The sequence below is a fragment of the Lepidothrix coronata genome, unplaced genomic scaffold (genome assembly GCF_001604755.1).
Source record: "Lepidothrix coronata isolate B3197 unplaced genomic scaffold, Lepidothrix_coronata-1.0 Scaffold29, whole genome shotgun sequence".
NCBI classification, from domain to species: Eukaryota; Metazoa; Chordata; class Aves; order Passeriformes; family Pipridae; genus Lepidothrix; species Lepidothrix coronata.
Genome location: NW_016690209.1, coordinates 2,166,411 through 2,184,926, shown reverse-complemented (window position 1 = coordinate 2,184,926; position 18,516 = coordinate 2,166,411). Strand labels below are relative to the sequence as shown.

Below are 18,516 nucleotides of genomic sequence, written 5' to 3'. Positions count from 1 at the left end.
ACCATTACACAGGCTGTTATTTTCCTGAATACAAGGAGAAAAGTAGACTGGCTTACAGAGAAAATGCATGCCAGGGACTTCACAGTCTCAGCTCTGGTAGGAATTGATACTTCCCCATCACTTCTGAAATGTCCTGTATGTACTGGGAAAGAAATGGTAATGAGGGATATTAGAATGAGAAGCAGGAAAGTTATAATATAGCTGTGCAGTGCTGTATTATCGTTCCCCCTGCTTAAAGTAAAGTGCTTCCTTTCTATCCCTACCTGCTTCGTTCCCACGGCAGGTAGGGACGCTGGGTTTCACACATATGGCTGTTTCTTAGAGGATGTTCCAGTCTGGAGCATTGGAACTGTACTAACTGCAACTGTTCTTTAAATTCTCCAGCATGGTGACATGGACCAGAAGGAACGAGATGTTATCATGAGAGAGTTTAGATCAGGGTCAAGCCGTGTCCTGATCACCACTGACTTGCTGGTGAGTGTTACCTTACACTGAACACGTTCCTGTTATAACCTGGTGCCAAAAGCTTCATAAGTCAGTGATGGCTCTTGTAGCCTGAACTGTTGGGAGCCTTTTGGAAGAGCAAAGACCACGACTCCACTATGGACTGCACAGTTGTAGTTCATAACTAACAATGTGGCTGACAAAAAAACCAGGATAGATAAATTTTTAGGAAGCCTGTGACTTACATTGATGGCTCTGTGTCGCTTTCCAGGCTCGTGGCATTGATGTGCAGCAAGTGTCTCTGGTTATCAATTATGACCTGCCGACCAATCGTGAGAACTACATTCACAGGTCAGTGGCTCTGCCCACCAGTTTGTGTGCTCTGCTGAATGTCACAGCAAAGGCACAGACCCTCGCCTGTTCTTCCCTGTAGTCCTTGTCAAAACCAGGAGGTGTTACTCATCCATGCATACAGTAACTGCTCAAAAGCCAGCAGGGAATAAACCCAGTTGTGGATGGGCTTTAGAAAAGCCCTGCATTTGCACAGCTGTGATTCTGAAAAAAGGGAGGAGCAGGACTTTGGACAATAAAACAAAGCAGTGGGAAAACTTAGATGTTTAAGAAGTTTGGTAATGGCTGATCATTCTTGAAGATGTGGGGAAAATGCCAGCTACTGAACTGCCTTCTGTCACATAGGCTGCCATGAGTGATGGCAAAGCCATTACTGGCACGTCATTGACAGCAGCATCAGCTTAATTTGGGGTCCTGGCTGGTCTTGAGTTTGTTGCTGCTCAGGGACCAGACAGACCTTGCTACTCGTAGCAAGCGAGTTGTATAGGGCTGCCTTCACTTGTGGAGGTCCAGCTGTGTTCCTGTTGTGTGTGCCATGTTTGCTCTTGGTGGCTCCTCAGTGGGATTCTTTCCTCTGTGGTGTGTCTTCTGGTAGCAGTTTGTTCCCCTAGGTTTAGTTAACTGCTTCTAGTGACTGTCCCTAAATTAAGTAAACTGTGCTTTGTTACTTGATGTAAAAAAATACAGGAGTCGATAGCAGCAGTTGATGACACAAGATGGTGCTCAGAACCGACGTTGACGTAATTTAGGACGTGGATTCGTAAGCGGCACAGTTTGAATAAAGAGCGAGTTGGTATTTATTTATTTCTTTTGTCATGATTATCCCCTAAGTTTTGTGAGCCATTTCTGTGTGTTAAGCTCTCGCTGGCAAGGTGCTCTACTGTGCAGTGTGTAGGAAGGTAGAGCTGATGATGGTGGGTGTAACTAAACAGTACTCACTGATGTGTTAGTGACCAATGTGGGCTTACACAAAAATGTTGGACTTAAATTTTGCTTTTTAAAAAAACAACAAATCCTAAGTTTTCCCACTGGAAACAGGTTGAACTAAACTTCTGAAGTTCAGTGTGCTGTTCTATATGTTACTGGATGTAATTGGATTTAGTAACAGTCTGATTGTTCAACAACAGCCTGTCTTCTGTGTGCCCTGTGCTTGGGATTGGATGCATGAGGGGTGGCTGTGCAGTTGAACAGAGGGGCGGGAGACTGACCCAGGACATTAAATAAAGATCTTACTTTACAGCCTAAGAGTAACTGTGTCTGCCCTGCTGCCGTTATGGGATGGACCTTCTGCTATGCTGCTGGCAGCAACTGCTGGTTTTTCCTGACCAGAGGTGACTTTGGTGGCAGCTGGTCCTGTAAAGGCAGCCTAGGCTGGCCAGTGGCAGATGAGAGCAGCAGTTTGTGAGTGGCTCTTGCAAACGTGTAAAGCAGGTTGGAGTGGTTAACTTGGATGTAAATGTGCTTTCTTTTTGTGCAGAATTGGTCGGGGTGGCCGGTTTGGCAGAAAAGGTGTGGCTATCAATTTTGTCACTGAAGAGGACAAGCGGATCCTGCGAGACATTGAGACTTTCTACAATACTACAGTGGAGGAGATGCCGATGAATGTGGCTGATCTCATTTAGTCCCCGGGATGAGGTGGTTGTGAATCCAGTGCTCGCTGTTGCTGAATAGGCGATTCACAACGCGCATTGTGCTTCTTTCTTTGGGGATATATTGAATCTTGTCTCAATGCTCATTACGGATCAGAAATACAGATTTTTGATAAGAGAAGCGACTTTGTGTCGTGAGCTCTTGTGGGGAAAGCCATTGGCTTTGTCCACTTTAGGGTTAGACTGTTGGGGTTGGGTGGAAAGTCATGGGGTCTGTAAATTTTTTCTTTATTAGAAATTTATTTCCTAGTTCCATAGAAGTGGTTGTATTAGATGTTCTTTATCATTTAATAATTTACTTATGGACTAAAAGATATAAGTGCTGTATAAAGTCAGCCAATTATGTTAAACTAGCCTACCTTCCTTTATTGTATGTACTTACACCTCAGATTAAATTGGAAAGGCCTTTCAAAATCTCTAAACTTTTATAAGAGCATTAAAATGCATTTTTGTTTCATATGTATTTATTCAATAAAGTATTTAATTAGTGGTAAGTGTGATTTGGACCCTGTTGCTAAGCCCCAGCAAGCAAGCAATCATACTATTGTCTTAGTTAGGGTTAAACCCAGTAAAATTTGCCATATTGCACATGTCTTAATGAAGTTTGAATGTTCAATAAAATACTTCTATATTCACTTAAACTGTAAATAGTTGCTTCTTGGGTAGAGGGGTCTCACTTAGAAGGGTGCCAGCAGCCTGGGCTGTCTCAGGGTGGGAGCTGAAGGTGACAGGGCCCAGCAGGCAGCTTTGTCATTAATTTGCAGGGGTGTTTCTGGACTAGTACTGGGTGAGCTCCAAGTGCCAGAGGCTGTCCCTGTGTGACACAGCTCAGGGGTGCTGGACAAGTGTCCTTGACACTGAAACACCCTTTCATCAGTGTAGAAAATGGCTCCCTTAATAATCAGTGCTGGTTGATAAAACTCCCTGCACTGCAGCATTTTAGCTTCATTCCTGTACAAGGGCTCCTTTTTTTAACTGCATTCAGGAAGGTGGAACAGGTGTTCAAAGCATCTCTGAAGGGAAAGGTCTCAAAGCTGCTTGACCACCACAGAGCTGTGCTCATCCAGGTCACAGCTTTAAAACTGGGTTTGTGAGCAAGAACAGTAATGCTCAGGCAGTCTAAGTAACATCTTTTGAACGTGACCTGCCCTTCAGATTTTTTTCTTATGTAGCTTGAGTAAAGTAAAAGTTGCAACATGCTTACTAGAAAACTATTTTTGCAACATTTAATACTAAAGCATCAGATACAAGATAAGAGGTGACATGGAATCTGTTCCTTCAGGAGCTGAGTTCAGTCTGAAGCCAAGTTTAATAGGGATGTGATCATTTTGCTACATCAATTCATTCAAAACCAACAGGGGCTGCAATGAATAACTCCTTTCTCTGCTTGCAGCTGATTATGTGTTCAGTCTATGCACATTTTTGGATGACTTTACCTTTCCAAGTGTAAGTGCAACACAGAAGCATTACTGACCCCTCTGCTCTTTGACCCAGTGTAAAAAAAATGAATCAAATACTCCAACATGAGCTTTTCCAACTGCTGAAGCAGTCCTTTTATTGCAAAAACAGTACAAAAGTTCATGGGTCCCTGTCTCAGAGCTGCAGCCACCCCTGGAACAAAGGGCTGCTGGAGGAGTCAGGTGTTCTGTGTGAGCTGCTGCATCACAAGGGCACAGAGACTCATCAGCTGCAAAAATTCGTCAGCACCATCTGCCAGGCATTTGTCCACTTCCTGCAGACAGAACAGAGGAGGTAAAACCCTCTGAAAATGGTGCTCAGGGCATCTGTGTCTTGGGGTACAGTGGAGAACCCCAAGGTGAAGTTTGGCAGGTGTTTACTGAATTGGCACAGATTTCTCCAGCAGTCACACACTGCCCACCCCTCCTACTGAAGTGGGAACAAGAAGCTCTCCAGCCTCCATCTTCCTGGGGAGGCCACAGCATGGCAGCTCCACACACAAAGAGATGCACCATTGGCTCTGAAACGACCTGCCAGGAGCATCCCTGCAGGGCATCGACACCACCTGCCTGTCTGCGGTGAATTTAGCAAAACCTCCACCACTGCTGCCTCTTCTTCTAGGTCAAAATTTAGCAAGTTAATGAATTTTTTTTTTTTTAAAGGCGTATTTTACACATCAGAACAAAAACTTGCATTTTGCAGCTCCTAATTTTTTTGAAGCGATGACTTAATTTTGTCCTAATTTTTCTTCCCACCTTACATGAAAAACAACCAAACCCACAATCCTCTTGCTTGAGTCCCACTAGAACAACATAATATGATCAATAATTCACTTAACTGGGGTTCGATTCCTTCTCATGAAATTTCTCAGTATAAAAATTTAGCTTCTACCAAGAAACACTCAAAACAAAAAAAATTATCATGTACCTCTTGGGAGAGACCCTACAAACAAAAATTAATCAGTGAAGATTAACATGGTTTGGGTTTTTTGACTGAAGCTACAGACTCACCGCAAGTTTCTCCACTATGACAGATTTCTGCTTGTCACTGAAATCTTGGCTCTCCACCACCGTGTCGTGCAGCTGGTTTACAAGCTGAGCAACAGCAAACCCCTCATTGATGAGATTCTGTGCCAGGGAGAGAAGAAAATGGAGGTAATTCAACTGGAAACCCAACTGAAAAATTCTGTCTGAAGTGAAAGACTGTGCTGAAATTTAGTATGGAACTTCTACATTTTGGAGGACAGTTCAGTAGCTTGTGCACAGCCCTGCCCTGCATCCTGCCTGACAGAGACCCAGAGTGAGCAGCCAGGAAAGGCTGCACGAGCAAGGCAGGCACAGAGCAGAAATTTTGCCCAAATGTTCTTCCAACTTCTGACAATTCACATCTCGGGGATTTTGTGAGACATCTTAAACATTTAACAACCTCCACCAAACCTGTCCAATCTTACTCTAAAATTAGGAAAGCCTGGCATCCACAGCATCATGTGGCAGTTTCACAGCCTTCTCATTTTAAAGTGCCACCTACTTTGATTTATTTTCTTCATCTGGTTGTTGCTAGTCTCAGGCATACAGAGATCTGTAAGGCCAAGGCTCTTTTGCTAAAATAAAAACCATGGTAACTAAAGATAGCTTTTTAAAAAAAAGCAGTAGTGCCCAGTTACAAAACCAAAAAATACTGAGAACAGTGGTCAATGAAGCCATTTAGGAAGAAAGAAGTTTATGGAAATAGAAAAAGAGTTGGTGCAACCTTATTTTTCTGTACAGCTAAATCCACTCCCATGGTTTACAGAACTGTGTGTCCAATTGTGCCACCCACCACGAAGCACCTACTCTGGCAAGTGGAGAACAGTTACAAACCACTCCATTAGATTAGATCAGATCACGGCCTGATAAAAGACTATGCCAGCCCTGAAGGTTTGGATAATCCATCACCTCTTAAGATCAACACAGTTTCAGACACCATGTAAGTCAATGTCAAAGTGTAAGACAGGGACATCTGCACAAACCCTTGCACAACAATTTTAAGATCTGCTGCAAGTTTACAGGAGAATAAATCCAGACTCAAACCCAAAGGTCCTGCCAAGACCATCCAGTGAGGCTCAGCCAAGCAAGAAGCAGAAGGCTGATCATAGTGACTTTTTTCACAAAGCCATGGAACATTTCACTGGAAGGGGGAATGGTACTGTGGCTGGGTCTCTGTCGGGGACAACTCCTTGAGTTAAAATCCAGTTCAAGACTGACTGAACCTGCTTTAACCTCTCGAGATTAGGAATTTCCCATTATTCAGAAAAATTCTGTATTAAAGAAAATAAACCCACCACTATAAAACAGTAGCTTTTGGTTTCTCCAGCCAGGTCTATTTTAAGTCACTGCAGTTTGTCTTACAAACTTAATCACTAGTGCACCATAAGATTACCACGAAATATTTTAAAACTGAAGAGTTATTACAGCTTTATTCAGATACTTCTCATCTAACACAGCTTCTGAGTAATGAAGAAGGTGACTAGTCCAGGGACTACTACAGTCCTCTGAAGAGACAGTTCTAAAGGCCTGAGCCAAGTGTCTCCCTCAGAAATGCTACTCTGCCTAATTCAGCCTAACAGCTCCACATGCCACCAGTTTAACTCAGGAGAAAACCAGAGTCCCACTGGTAGGGAAGTTTATTTGCAGCTTTGACAGCTTTTTCTCAGAAGGGAAAGCCTGGAGTTCTAACTGGTAAAAGACACTTCTCAAAACGTGCATCCAAACTGATTGAGGCCAATGTTCTGCTGCTGCAGCCCAGCAACAAAGGATTCAAAGGGCAGTGACTGAGGAAAATATTCAGGCTGGAGCACTAAGAGGACTTTACCTTTGCCAGTGTTTCCAGTTTCTCAAAGGAGCCACTCTGGCAACCCAAGAGCAGTTCATCAATTGTCTCTTTAGGGATGACCTGTAACAAGAAGTGACATTTCTTAATTTCTACTTCATAAACTTAAAATTGATGTTGATGCTTACAGTAACAGATACAAACTGCTCATGGCAGAGGCCATTTCAGCATTTCACCCAACCACTTCAAGCAAGTATATGACAGACCCACTAAATTTTGAAAGTGAGAGTTAGGCTTTAATATTTGTCCTATATTGGTGATATTAAAACAAAAACCATAAAGACAGTGAACTGTCAAAGTCACCTTCATGAATCCAACACACAACTGTTACTCAGGACATTAAGTGGAGGACATACTTCAACACTGAGATCAGCCAATGCTTTCTGCACCATTCTACACTAAAACAACACAGCAAATCAGCTTTATTTCCAAAGACACACCAGGGACATCCAAAAAAAGCCCAATGCACTAAGATCAGACAATAAATCAGAAGAAAAAAGGTTGACAGATGCCATTATTTTGCTTTATGCAGGGAAGAGCTGCCCATTTTCCCTTCTACTCACTGTCATTCCTGTCGGTTGAGTGTCTGGATAGTTTGTTTTCAAAGCTTCTTTATTAATCTTTTGTACTAAGGTCACTCCAGGGTCACGTAAGTTATGTGTGACCAAGAACTTCATGTTTTCATGAAGATGTAAAGTTGGGTTCTTTTGGTTTAAACAAGCATGACTCATTCAATAATGGAATTTCATGCTTCTCTTTCCTGTCATTACAGTCAACTTCTGCCAGGTTTCAGTTATCTGATATCTATTCAGATATCAGCTCTGTTTTACTGCTAGATACACAAAACTGAACAATGACTTCACTGAGAAAATTGCTTAAAATTGTTCTGTAAAACACTGCACAGAAGCAATTGCCTCTGGTTCCATTAAAGTGAAAACCTCCCAGCCCTTACATTTACCTGTGATGGCAGCACCTTCAAGGGAAATGCATCCGTCATTAAAGCCCATTTATTTTTCAGCTCCTCAACTCCTAATCTCACATTTCTTGATTTAGGGGGTAAGTGTTTTGTTGCTATAGGAACACCTTCACACATGTTTTGTTAAATGCATTTCCTCCCAGGTTTCTCCTGTCCCTGTCAGTATTATCTATGTCATTCTAGAATAAATCACCGCTGTTTTGTTAAAAAGCAGAATCTACACAGATCCTTGAAGAGACACTGTCACTGTGAACATTTAAGTTGTAAATGAGCTGCTACTGAAAGTCATTCCACTGTGGTGCTTCCAAACCATATTTTCAATGATCTATACTTATATATATGTATACACATATATATAAAAGCACCAAAAAATGTTCTGATCTACTGTTCCACAAAAGGCAATACATTTTGCATTTATGGGCAGAATATTTCAACTTGTTTGAATTATAAGACTATTTTACAGTTTACCATGATTTACAGAAGAAGTTGCTAGAAACTTGCTATGTAGTAAGTGTACAGAATCAGGCAGTCTTTAAAATTCTGCTGGATACTCTATTGGTACCATACTGCAATACTAGTGGGTATCGAACAATTTTTTAATCCAACTTTAAGCAACAGTAGATAAGGGTAACAAAATGCTTTTCAGAGTAATTACAGGAGAATCTGCAAAGCATAGCTTACCCCAGCAATTTCAGTGACTATCTTCTCTGTGATCTCCTTGCCACCCATTAGGCGAGTGGCACTTTGAAGGAAAGTAATTGCTTTTCTTAAATCTCCTTCTGACACTTTCACAAGGTATGACACTGCCTGAAAAACAATGTCAGAAAATACTAAATTATATGCTCACTGTTAATTAAAATCCAGTACACTTTTTTAACACAGTTATTTTAAAACATCAAGTAGTGCCTAAAGCAGATTTTCAGAGCCAGGTACAATACACAAGTCACAAAGCAACCTCTCTTCTAACACAAATGTGTGCTGGCAGTTTCAGAATGAAGCATGGTTTAATGCCAGTGCACTTAGCAGAGAATAAAGAGCCCTACAGTTTAGCTTCAGTCTTCTCTGGTGGACACTTCTCTGGTTTTAGGACAACTCTTAAAATTCATCTCGTCTACGGAAGGAGACTAATACCTAAGTGAGTTATGTATTGCATTTCGTACTGTTGAGCAGCCTGGAAAAGTATGCTGACTTGGTCTCTTTCCCTGCCATGCAGTTATGCACTGGATTAAGTAATAAAACTACATGGCAACCACGAAGTTACCTCATTACTGATCTTCACATGCTCCTTCTCAGAAACGTCCAGCAGCCGCTGCTGTTGGATACTGTCCGACAAAGGCTTGAAGCGGAATTTGGAGCATCGAGATGTTAAAGGTTCAATTATTCTGAAAGAAAGGAATGTAAGTGTTTGGAAAATCAATGTGTGGGTAAAATTTATACAAAGAAAGCTATCAAGGCGGAAAAGGTTTAAATAACCTTAAAACTGCAACACTGCAAAAAAAAAAAAAGTTGAAACCTAAATATTGTTTCAGTCTTGCATTCATATAGTTACATCTCTACTGACTGAAACCTATGAAAACTAGATATCAATCTCTTAGTGGGGAAAAAAAAAAAAGAGACTACAGAACAGGCAATAAGTCCAAATAAGCAAAAAGTCCCACATGTACCTGCTGATGTAGTTACAAATAAGACAGAAACGTGTTGTTTTAGATTCTTTTTCCATGGTGCGTCTTAAGGCTGCCTGGGCTGCTGAAGTCATCGAGTCTGCTTCATCCAGGATTACAATTTTAAAAGGAGGACAAATTTTACCACTGCAAAGTAAGAAGAAACCTGTTATCCAGGAGACATGCAATGTACAGATCAAGGAAAAACAAACAACAAAAAACATAAACAAAAAACCCACTGCAAATAGCGAATCATATTTTACTTAAGAACGTATACTTGGTAAACATAACACATTCAGAGGTTCTATCTTTTTTTACTATTTTTAGATAAAGGACTAATATTTGTAATTAAGGGGGGGTGAGTTCCCATGGAAAGACCAACGCTTGAATGCTGCAAAAGTCCTCTAAAACACATACATTTGCTTTTTCTTCTTTCAACACCTAATGTAGCTCATCTTTTTACAGGTTTCCTGATTCCCTGAACTCCAAAGAACACTGCAACAGACTGATTTCAGTACATAAGACCATTTTTTGCCAGACAGTCCTGGCATGCAGTTTCTTCCTGCTACTTTCCACAGTCCACACACATGGCTTGACCTGCACAGGGTTTCTCACCACCTAACACCAGAATCCTTTTGGCATCTTACAAACTGAACCCATCTTGTGTGAGATCCTCCACTAGGGAAGTAATTTCCACCAGGATTTATGCAAAGAGGTTTTTCTATGGCAGTCAAACATCTGCAAAGACAACAATGTGTGACTAAACCCAGAAGTCTTGATCTTACAGGGTTCTCCCTGCCTGCCTCCAACGCTAACAGCACTAGCAAAAGATCCTCCCGGGTATTCAAACTCCCCAGCATGAAATTCCATGAAGCCAAAGCTCAGCCAAAGCACTGTGTGTTGCCAACTTTTGGGCAGTGCTGACCCATCATTTATATTGGGAAAAAACCCAACCACATGCTTTGTCCAAAGCAAGAGGGGTTTGATCCAGCACTTACTCTGAACGGCTCCCAGATGCAGTGAGCTGAGCAAAAGCCTTCACTTTCTCCCGAATCACTTGTATTCCGCGCTCATCAGACGCGTTTAACTCAAGGACTCTTTGCCGGAATAATTCAGGCCTGCAAAATTTTTATTACAACATGTCAGCTGCTAACCCTTGTAATGATACACTGTAGAGTATATCAACAACCCTTCTGGCTGCTTTGAATGGCAGGGATTATTTTTATCAGCATTACTAAATAACATTGTTAAAAGACAGTAAAGTTGAGATCATTAAATGTCAGGTATGAATTTCCATTAGCTATTTTTAGAATCTCCTCTCAGGCTACAGAAAACAATGAAGTATAAAATTACATCAGTTATCCAGGAAAAAAAAAAGTAGGAAGTTGGCTTCATAAGTTCAGAGCACTATATTATCTGCCTTTTTACTTATATTATGAGAGCAGTGTGGAATAACAAGTAAAATGCCAAGATACAGTCACTGGCAGTACTACCAAATGAATTATCTACAAAGTATAACACATGTGGTATTTAGCAGCAGTATTACACACCAGCAACTCTGATTAAAAAAAACCAACTCAACAACTAATACACTGGATTTTAAATCCTGGGAATCAAAATGGACTCACAATGTGAAGTTGTCTTCCTACTACTAAAGTAGAAGTGGTTCTCTCCAAAAAACAATGAGTCAAAAATTAAAGATGATGAATGGGATGGGGGGAGGTACTGAAGTCAGCACTAGATTTGATCGTAACATCAAACACCTCCTCATCCATTATTTGCTTATGGATCACTGAATTCACTACTCAGAAACTCCCAAGTGTTACAAGTGAGCTGATGAATGTACACATGCTGAATTTCAGTCTGACTCCCAGTACTACTTCCAGACACAATTCAGTGATGCACAGACGAGAGATTACAGTTCAGACATTGTATGAAGTACTTGGAGAACAACTTACTGAATAAATCATAAAAATTGGAATTCCTTTACAAAGTTCAGTAAGGCAGATGCAAGTCATATTTTTTTCCATACCCTGCTATAGGGTTACATGGCTGTCAGTGTTACGTGTTGTAAGTCTATACTGGTAACAGAAACCAGGGGCTTGTGGCAAGACAAATGAGAAAGAAATCTCATGTTGGAGCAGAATTAGAATGTGAAGATATTCCTGAAAAAATCCTGGAAACTACATAAAAGCAGGCAATGACCAGAGGCACTGTGTCACATGATTGGAAGACATGTGACAGTCAATTACACCAAAGCAACTTGATTTCAGCTTACCCAAAGAGTTCTCTAGCAGCTGCTAAAATAGTGGAAGTCTTTCCAGTTCCAGGTGGGCCATAGAACAACAGATTGGGAAGCTGAAACAGCAAGGCAGCATTTTTAAGAAAAGTAAATGAGCAGAACAAACAAAAACCAGCAAAACCTACTGAAAATCTGAACATCTAATAGAACAGAAACTATCTACTCCTTACAGTAAACAATACCAAGTCTTTCACTACTAGGTCTCTAAAGGAGGACAAACAGTTGCTGTTTATAAGGCAGCATGAACGAGCTGTTATTTGGTGGCACCATCACATGTTCTATCAAAACTAATATTCCCTTTTTTTTTTTTAATATGTATAGATACTCCAGGACATGTCTGAGATCACTAAGGCCTTCAGAATTTAATGTTATGACTGCAGGGACATACAAATCTATTCAAGGATGACTTTCAAGCAGCCTGGATAACACTAGCAGTGCACTGTGACAGCACTGGTCACAGGTTAACTACCCCTTGCTTTCTCAGTTCCCCAAACTGCCTTGTCAAGCCATGCTGGGAATTCTGCACTGCAGTGAGCACAGGGCAGCTCGGGAATGCCTGTGATGGATTCAGGGAGGGCAATGCAGACACAGTCACAGGGACACTCCCAGTGACTCACTGCACTGCACAGCCCTGCCAAATTCACACCCACCCAAGGAGTTTTCAAAGGAGACCAGTGGCATTTCTTAAAGAGATTAGGTTAATTGATCTTTAAAATAATTTAATTAATGACCTCAGCATGAAAAAAAAGACAGCATTAAGGAAATATGCTGACACAGGAAGATCAAAGCAGCACAGCAAAGACTGCAGTAATAATTATAGGATGACATTTAGCAGCACGAAGCAAAACAATCTCCCAGTTTGAGAATATAACTAAATATCTGCTAGATACCTGAAATTCATCAGCTGGAATAAAAGATGGTTTTGTTTTGTCTGTCAGAGAGCTACCATAAACCAAATTGGTATAAGCCATGACTGAATTTTGCCTGAAATCAAGAAGCTTTCTAACTAGCATAGGAATGATAGCTTTCTATATTATCTCAATTTATTCCATTTTATAAATTATCACTTTAAAACTGCTGTCTTTAACAGTAGGAGATGTTCCAGTTCTACACTCTTAAAACAAGAATCCAAAAGTCCCCTCTGATCAACAGCAAAAAGACAAACCTCTCAGTCTGACTTGATTTCCAGCCCTTAATAAATGTTCTATTTTTAAAAAGAGTCAACTAAAATTAGATTAGAGAATTCTATGCTGAATATAGCACTCAATGCTGACAGAATGGGAACAGCAAAACCAAAACCATTCAAAGAGCAGAGAAAAATGCAGAAGTACACAATCCATAATCAAAAAATGAAATAGAGACAATCATTTTGGTACCAACCAACCCATTCTAACAACTAAGACAGGACACAGAGAACAGATTCAACTGTGTACATACTGTAAAAGCAGAGAGAAGAATTTCAATCTTCCATCGATTTCTAGTGAATAAATAATTTTCAAGTTTTGCCTGCTTTTTCTGCCAATCAATCATTGCTTGTTTCCCTAATTACTAACAAGCAAACTGCATCACATACTAACATTTTTTCAAATTGAGACACACACAACATTGTTGTGCTCCTCTATCTTTTATGACAGCTCCAGGGAGATGAAATATGTACTGAATGACAGGTGAAAATTCACCAACCTCCTCAGGTGAGGACACTGCAAGGGCAGATATTTTCAAGGAGATTCATAATTTCATGCCTCAATGCTAATTCACACACTACTAGTTCTCAAAACGAGCATTAGCAGGTAAAAAGTTTTAATAAGAAACTGTTTCTTAATTCCATTACACCTCTACTTCATTACTGTTTGTTTCAACTTCATTTATGCCTTTTTCTCATGGAAGTATTTACACTACTTTTTCAGCAAGCACAGCCTAATCCTTTATGTAACTGTGGCGGTATTTTTAAACAAACTGCAACCTGATCTGGTTATGCATTTTTCTACGCTTGCCAGGGGTAAGCAGGACACCTGCAGGCATCACCCTGTTTATGGGAAAGTCACTGCATACAGTGCAAACCCCAACTCCTTTTCCAGAAGTTTCGGCACAAGTGAAGATGTAAATTGCAATGATAATCCTACACTTCACTCTTTTTTCAGTCACTGAGGTATTATGAAGCAAATGAAAACTATGGAATACTGTGCCACTTGTCAGATTCTTTGCAAAAAACACAAACAAATGAACAGTCCTGGCAGACAGAAATCAACTGCTCCAGTTCAAACTCTGGTCTCCACGGTTCACAACAGGACGGATGCTTGCTCTTACAGATGGAGATATAACAGGGAGTTACAAGTCCTGCTGCATTTAGAAGCTCCCAAACCAAGGCCCACAAATACAGGCCAATCAACAGAGGACTAGTTATCCATTCTCAACACTAAGGTTTAAATAAAGCACATGACACAAACCTACACCGTTGTCACAGCTGTTTCTTTGATCTCCCCAGATCTCCAAATTCAGTAAGAACTTCTGAATAAGTACCAGCCACCTCAGAGTTTCAGTTATACTTCTGCCTTTTTGACAGAATAAGTCCTTTCAAGAACTAATAAAAATGTCCAAATTTTAAAAAATGTCAAATATAAAGTACCTGCATGATTTTGTTCTCAAATACCTTGCTGAGTTTGGGTTGCTATGGCAAAACACAAAGCCTCCAACCACAAGCAGAAATTATGATTTGTCTGTTTGACTCAGGAGGCCAAAAGTCAGCACAAGTGTACCAGTCTCTGAATCCAAGAAACACAGCTGATCCAGAAGCTGTAAGGTTTTAAATAACTGTTGCTCAAAATAGAACTTCCCAACCCATAACCTAAGTGATGTTACATAACTGATATGTCCAGACAGAAGAGGTGGCAGCACCTCATTTTCCCTTGACTGTTAACAGTTCCTTCCTAATCACCCCAACTGTACAAATACTGTAATACAGCAGCATTAGTGTTGAAACACAGATTTCTGTGGGTACAACACTACGTGACAAGGTTACATTACAACAGCATTCTCAAAGCAAACTGGAGACATGACCTAAAGAAACAAATACAAGTCCTTCCAGTTCTGTCATACCAGCTTGATTGTGGCTCCCCACGCTCAAACGAATAAGGCACTTTTGCTTTTGCAAGTTCTAATTAGATTTTCAGAGGGAAACAGAGTCACATTAGTCAAAATAAAAACTGCAGAGAAAATTGTTAAAAGTTTCAAGTACCAAAGTACCAAAGACTCCCTGATGCATATTGACCATCAGAGCACACTATGAGTGAATAGCTTCTTGAATAAAACTCTGAAAGGTCCAAATTGCTTCATTTAGGTCTGGGTGAGCAGACAGCCATATCACAAATGGCATTTTCAGAACATCCCTGTCAACCATCTCAGGTGGCACTATCAGATCACAAAAACAGAACCAGCTTTTGAAGCACAAGAATGACAATTCTAGGTGAAGCATGGAGGAAAAAAGGTCTCAGCTCGTACGAAGGAAGAAATTGTTCAGATTTGAAAAAAAAAAAAAAGCACGGCTATCTCTTGGCTACCTACTTTATTTCTGCCTTCATTCCTTGCACCTCCCCATCAGCTGGTTTAGAAGAAATAACCATCATACATACCAAACATTTACTAAATTTTTATCCAAAAGCAAATGCAACTGTAAACAAATCCAACTGAAAATGCTCTGTTCATCTTCTTTATACTCTCAAGTCACAGAAGAAAACACTGCAGTGAAGTCAGAGCAACTGTCACACTTAGATTTTTAGAGCCAAAGAGACTTCGAAACTTTAACCCAAACAGTCTGGGTATCACTATCCAAGTAGTAGGTCTGGAACTTATAAATTAAATTTCCCTCATTAGCAAACAGTTTTAGTGGTTAGCAGTTTCACAGAAGCACTGATAGGTCACTAGAACTGTTTAGGAATGGCTGGCAATCCAGTTATTCTTTCCCCTCTTCTCTTAAACGTGAATATCAAAAATACTTGTGGAACAGTAGTGAGGAGGCAACAAAGGCCTCTTCAGATTTGAAGCTACCAACAAGAAGTTTACCATTTGAGCTTTTCCAGAAAAAATTCCAAACTGTATCATGGAGCTGACACCTTTACAGTGTTTGGAGGGCTGGAAATACCAGAAGCTTTACACACATATCACAACATTCAGTGAAGAAGTCACTCAGCTTGTTTGTGAAGTACCACTGCAAAAATGATCATTGCTTAGTTGGAAAAGAGGAATTTTCGTTACCACTGGCTCAAGTGTCTGTCTAAAGTTGCTGATTAGCTAGATGTTACCATTACACTCACATCAGCACCCTCCAGGGACTTCTTCAGCACAGCAACAACTTCATCCTGGAAGGCGACTTCATCCACATTTTTGGGGCGACTAAATAAAAAGACATTAAGTACAATTTATTAGCTAACAAAGTTTCAGAAACAAGCTGAAATTGAGAAAAACAACATTACATCAGGCACTGAGGAATTACAGTGGATTTTGTAGCTGAGGTCAAAACCATAACAGAAAATCTAACATCTCTGGTCCACGTTACCGAAGTGATCTAATTCCTCAGGAAGCTGTTTGTCTTTTTCTGTTGTAAACACCTGTCAGAGCTGTTTTTAGAAGCGGAATTGCAATATTTTACCACTTTGTGGTAAAGGCTCCACACAAAACCAAAGCATTTCATGCACTTACGCATGGAATCACAGCGATGACACTGCATCACTTGACATGGGCAAGAAGCATTTTCTGCCCAGTAGCATCCACAAAGGGCTCTTACAGCAGCTCACAGTGCTGAGTTTCATCCAGAACAGGGCAAGTTAAGCTGTCCTCCCTGGTGTGGACACCTACAGCTGTGACCCCTCTTGCTATGCACCCACTGCCTCTCCACACCCCTCCTGAGCCAACCCCTCCTTCACGGCCAGCGACCTCAGAGCATCCCTTACTATTTCTCCACCCAGGGGATGGGTTTGGTCCTCTTGCTCTCCCCGCTGCTCCCCGCCGCGCCCTTTTCCTTGGCAGCCACGGGCTTGGTGCTGATGGAGGACGGGCCTTTCAGGAACGCCTGCATGGCTGCGGCGGTGCCCGCTGTGCTGTTCTGTGCCGGGCTGTGCCGTGTCAGACCCGGTCGGACCCCCCCTCACAGACCCCCCTCAGCCGGAGCCCCCAGGCTCCTCAGGCCTTTCCCGCCAACCCGCCGCCGTTGGGGGCGGGGCCGCTTCCGCCGCCCAGGAGCCAATGAGAGCGCGCGGTGCCGCCGGGGGTGGGGGGGGGGAGAGCGATGACGTCACCCCGACAGCCGAAGGGGAGGGCGGAGACGATGCGCGCGCCGAGGGCGCGAGGTGGGCGGTGCCTCAGGGAGGGCACGCGCCGCCCCCTCATAAATGGCGCGGTCGCAACGGGAAAAAGAGAACAAAAAACCCCCATCAGAAAAACAAAAAAAACACCTACAAAATAGTACAAAACCCCTGAAAAGAACAAGCGCCGTACGACAGCAAGCGGAGGAGGGGCTTCTCTCTCCGATGGGAGGTCCTGAGGCAGCGGCCTCTGCCGTGACGGCCGAGGTTCGTCTTGCGGGTGCTGAAGGTGCCACCGAGTGAAGTGAAATAAAACTCAGGGGAGCCCGAGGCCTTCGCGGGCCTGTCCTGGGTCGTACATTTGCGGCTGTAGGGGCGTCGTTGCTCAGCCCTGCCCCGTCCCCCGCAGCCGCCGTGAGAGCGGCTCCCCCGGGTGTGCAGGCTCGGGGGTTATTGGCGCTGAACTGAAGCGAAAGCGAATCCCTTGTGCTTTCCCGTTACCTCTAATAAACTCCACTACAGTAAAGCCGGGGGGAAAAAATTGAGGAGTGTGATTGATGTGACAGATGCCTTTAAATGATGAAAAGGCGTCCTGGTAGATGTGACAGCCGTGGTGCACGCCCACGTTTCCATGTGCTGGGTGGCTGCAGCTTATCCTCCACCAGCCTCCACACACCAGCTCTGTGGATAAAAAATGGAAGTATTTCTGCTACCAGCAGCTGTGTATTGTGTGGCTGCAGATGTTCCGCTTTACTATTTTCCCTACTCCTGGCCACGAGGCACAGACAGAGTAGCCTGGGAAGCCGCAGTAGTGATCCCCCAGAATAGAGCCTGCGGAAGGGAAAAAGAGATTGGAAATTGTCTCTATGGCAACAGATGAGCAGCCTTTGGAAAAGGAGATGTGGGGAAAAATTTAGACTGAAAATACATCAGTCAGTGGGACAAACCTGTAATCCTTCTCTGGGCAATTTTAAATAAGATGTTTCCTCTAATCTGGCATTCTGCCACGAAGAATGAAATCCAGATTGTAGCCTTAGCAAGAAATGCCCACACATATAATTACTGAAGTTGTCTTGTTTTAGATGAAAATGCAATGATCTTTTTTCCCACTCTAATTATATTTGGTACTTCCAAGTCATGGTGACGACTGATTTCTGAAATCAGTTTCTTTGTGAAACTGTATAAGGCTTTGTTGTCTTTTTGAAGCTTAGTTCTTATTGGTGGTCTGTATTCAATCCACTCTCCTTAGTGGGGCCACTTCAAATGTACCTGGCATTTGAGCATTTTGTCAGCTTTGTATGAGCATCAAGTTCTGTTCAGCAGTGGAACTTCCTGTCTGCTACATTAACTTAACTTCATAACACAACTTTTTGTTTCATTACCTTAACAAAAGTTTAAAACTGCAGAAAAGAATAATGAAACCCAAGCTTTTGTCTCTTACTCCCTGTTTTTCTCTCCCTTCCCCTCATATACACAAGGACTGGAAATTATGCTTGCTCTATTCTATTGA

The 18,516-nt window shown here is 41.9% G+C and overlaps 2 protein-coding genes across 2 annotated transcripts in view; one reads left to right on the top strand and one right to left on the bottom strand.

Annotated features, from left to right (window-relative positions):
* The window catches only part of EIF4A2 (eukaryotic translation initiation factor 4A2), a 7,429-nt gene extending 4,344 nt beyond the window's left edge, over positions 1-3,085 (top strand). Inside the window, exons 9-12 of the mRNA XM_017810478.1 lie at positions 1-96; positions 385-474; positions 716-795; positions 2,273-3,085. Of these exons, the coding sequence (XP_017665967.1) occupies positions 1-96; positions 385-474; positions 716-795; positions 2,273-2,417 (411 nt within the window). The 3' untranslated portion in view covers positions 2,418-3,085. The remainder of the gene's footprint in view (positions 97-384; positions 475-715; positions 796-2,272) is intronic.
* Positions 3,086-3,968: 883 nt separating this feature from the next.
* RFC4 (replication factor C subunit 4) lies at positions 3,969-16,792 on the bottom strand. The gene is made up of 10 exons (XM_017810468.1): positions 16,656-16,792; positions 16,020-16,098; positions 11,686-11,765; positions 10,406-10,525; positions 9,411-9,554; positions 9,008-9,128; positions 8,428-8,553; positions 6,753-6,833; positions 4,913-5,029; positions 3,969-4,176 (listed from the first exon to the last, which is right to left on the bottom strand). The coding sequence occupies exons 1-10, from the start codon at positions 16,778-16,780 to the stop codon at positions 4,081-4,083; spliced, it is 1,089 nt and encodes a 362-aa protein (XP_017665957.1). The 5' UTR covers positions 16,781-16,792; the 3' UTR covers positions 3,969-4,080.
* Between the last annotated feature and the right edge of the window lie 1,724 nt (positions 16,793-18,516).

What these genes read in the sequence shown, in the direction of transcription:
- RFC4 (XM_017810468.1), bottom strand. Translation starts at nt 16,780, where the DNA reads ATGCAGGCGTTCCTGAAAGGCCCGTCCTCCATCAGCACCAAGCCCGTG. An exon ending in AGTCCCTGGAGGGTGCTGAT is followed by an intron (nt 11,766 to 16,019) that starts GTGAGTGTAATG and finishes TTGCTGTTTCAG; the next exon opens with CTTCCCAATCTGTTGTTCTA. An exon ending in GCTGCTAGAGAACTCTTTGG is followed by an intron (nt 10,526 to 11,685) that starts GTAAGCTGAAAT and finishes AAAATTTTGCAG; the next exon opens with GCCTGAATTATTCCGGCAAA.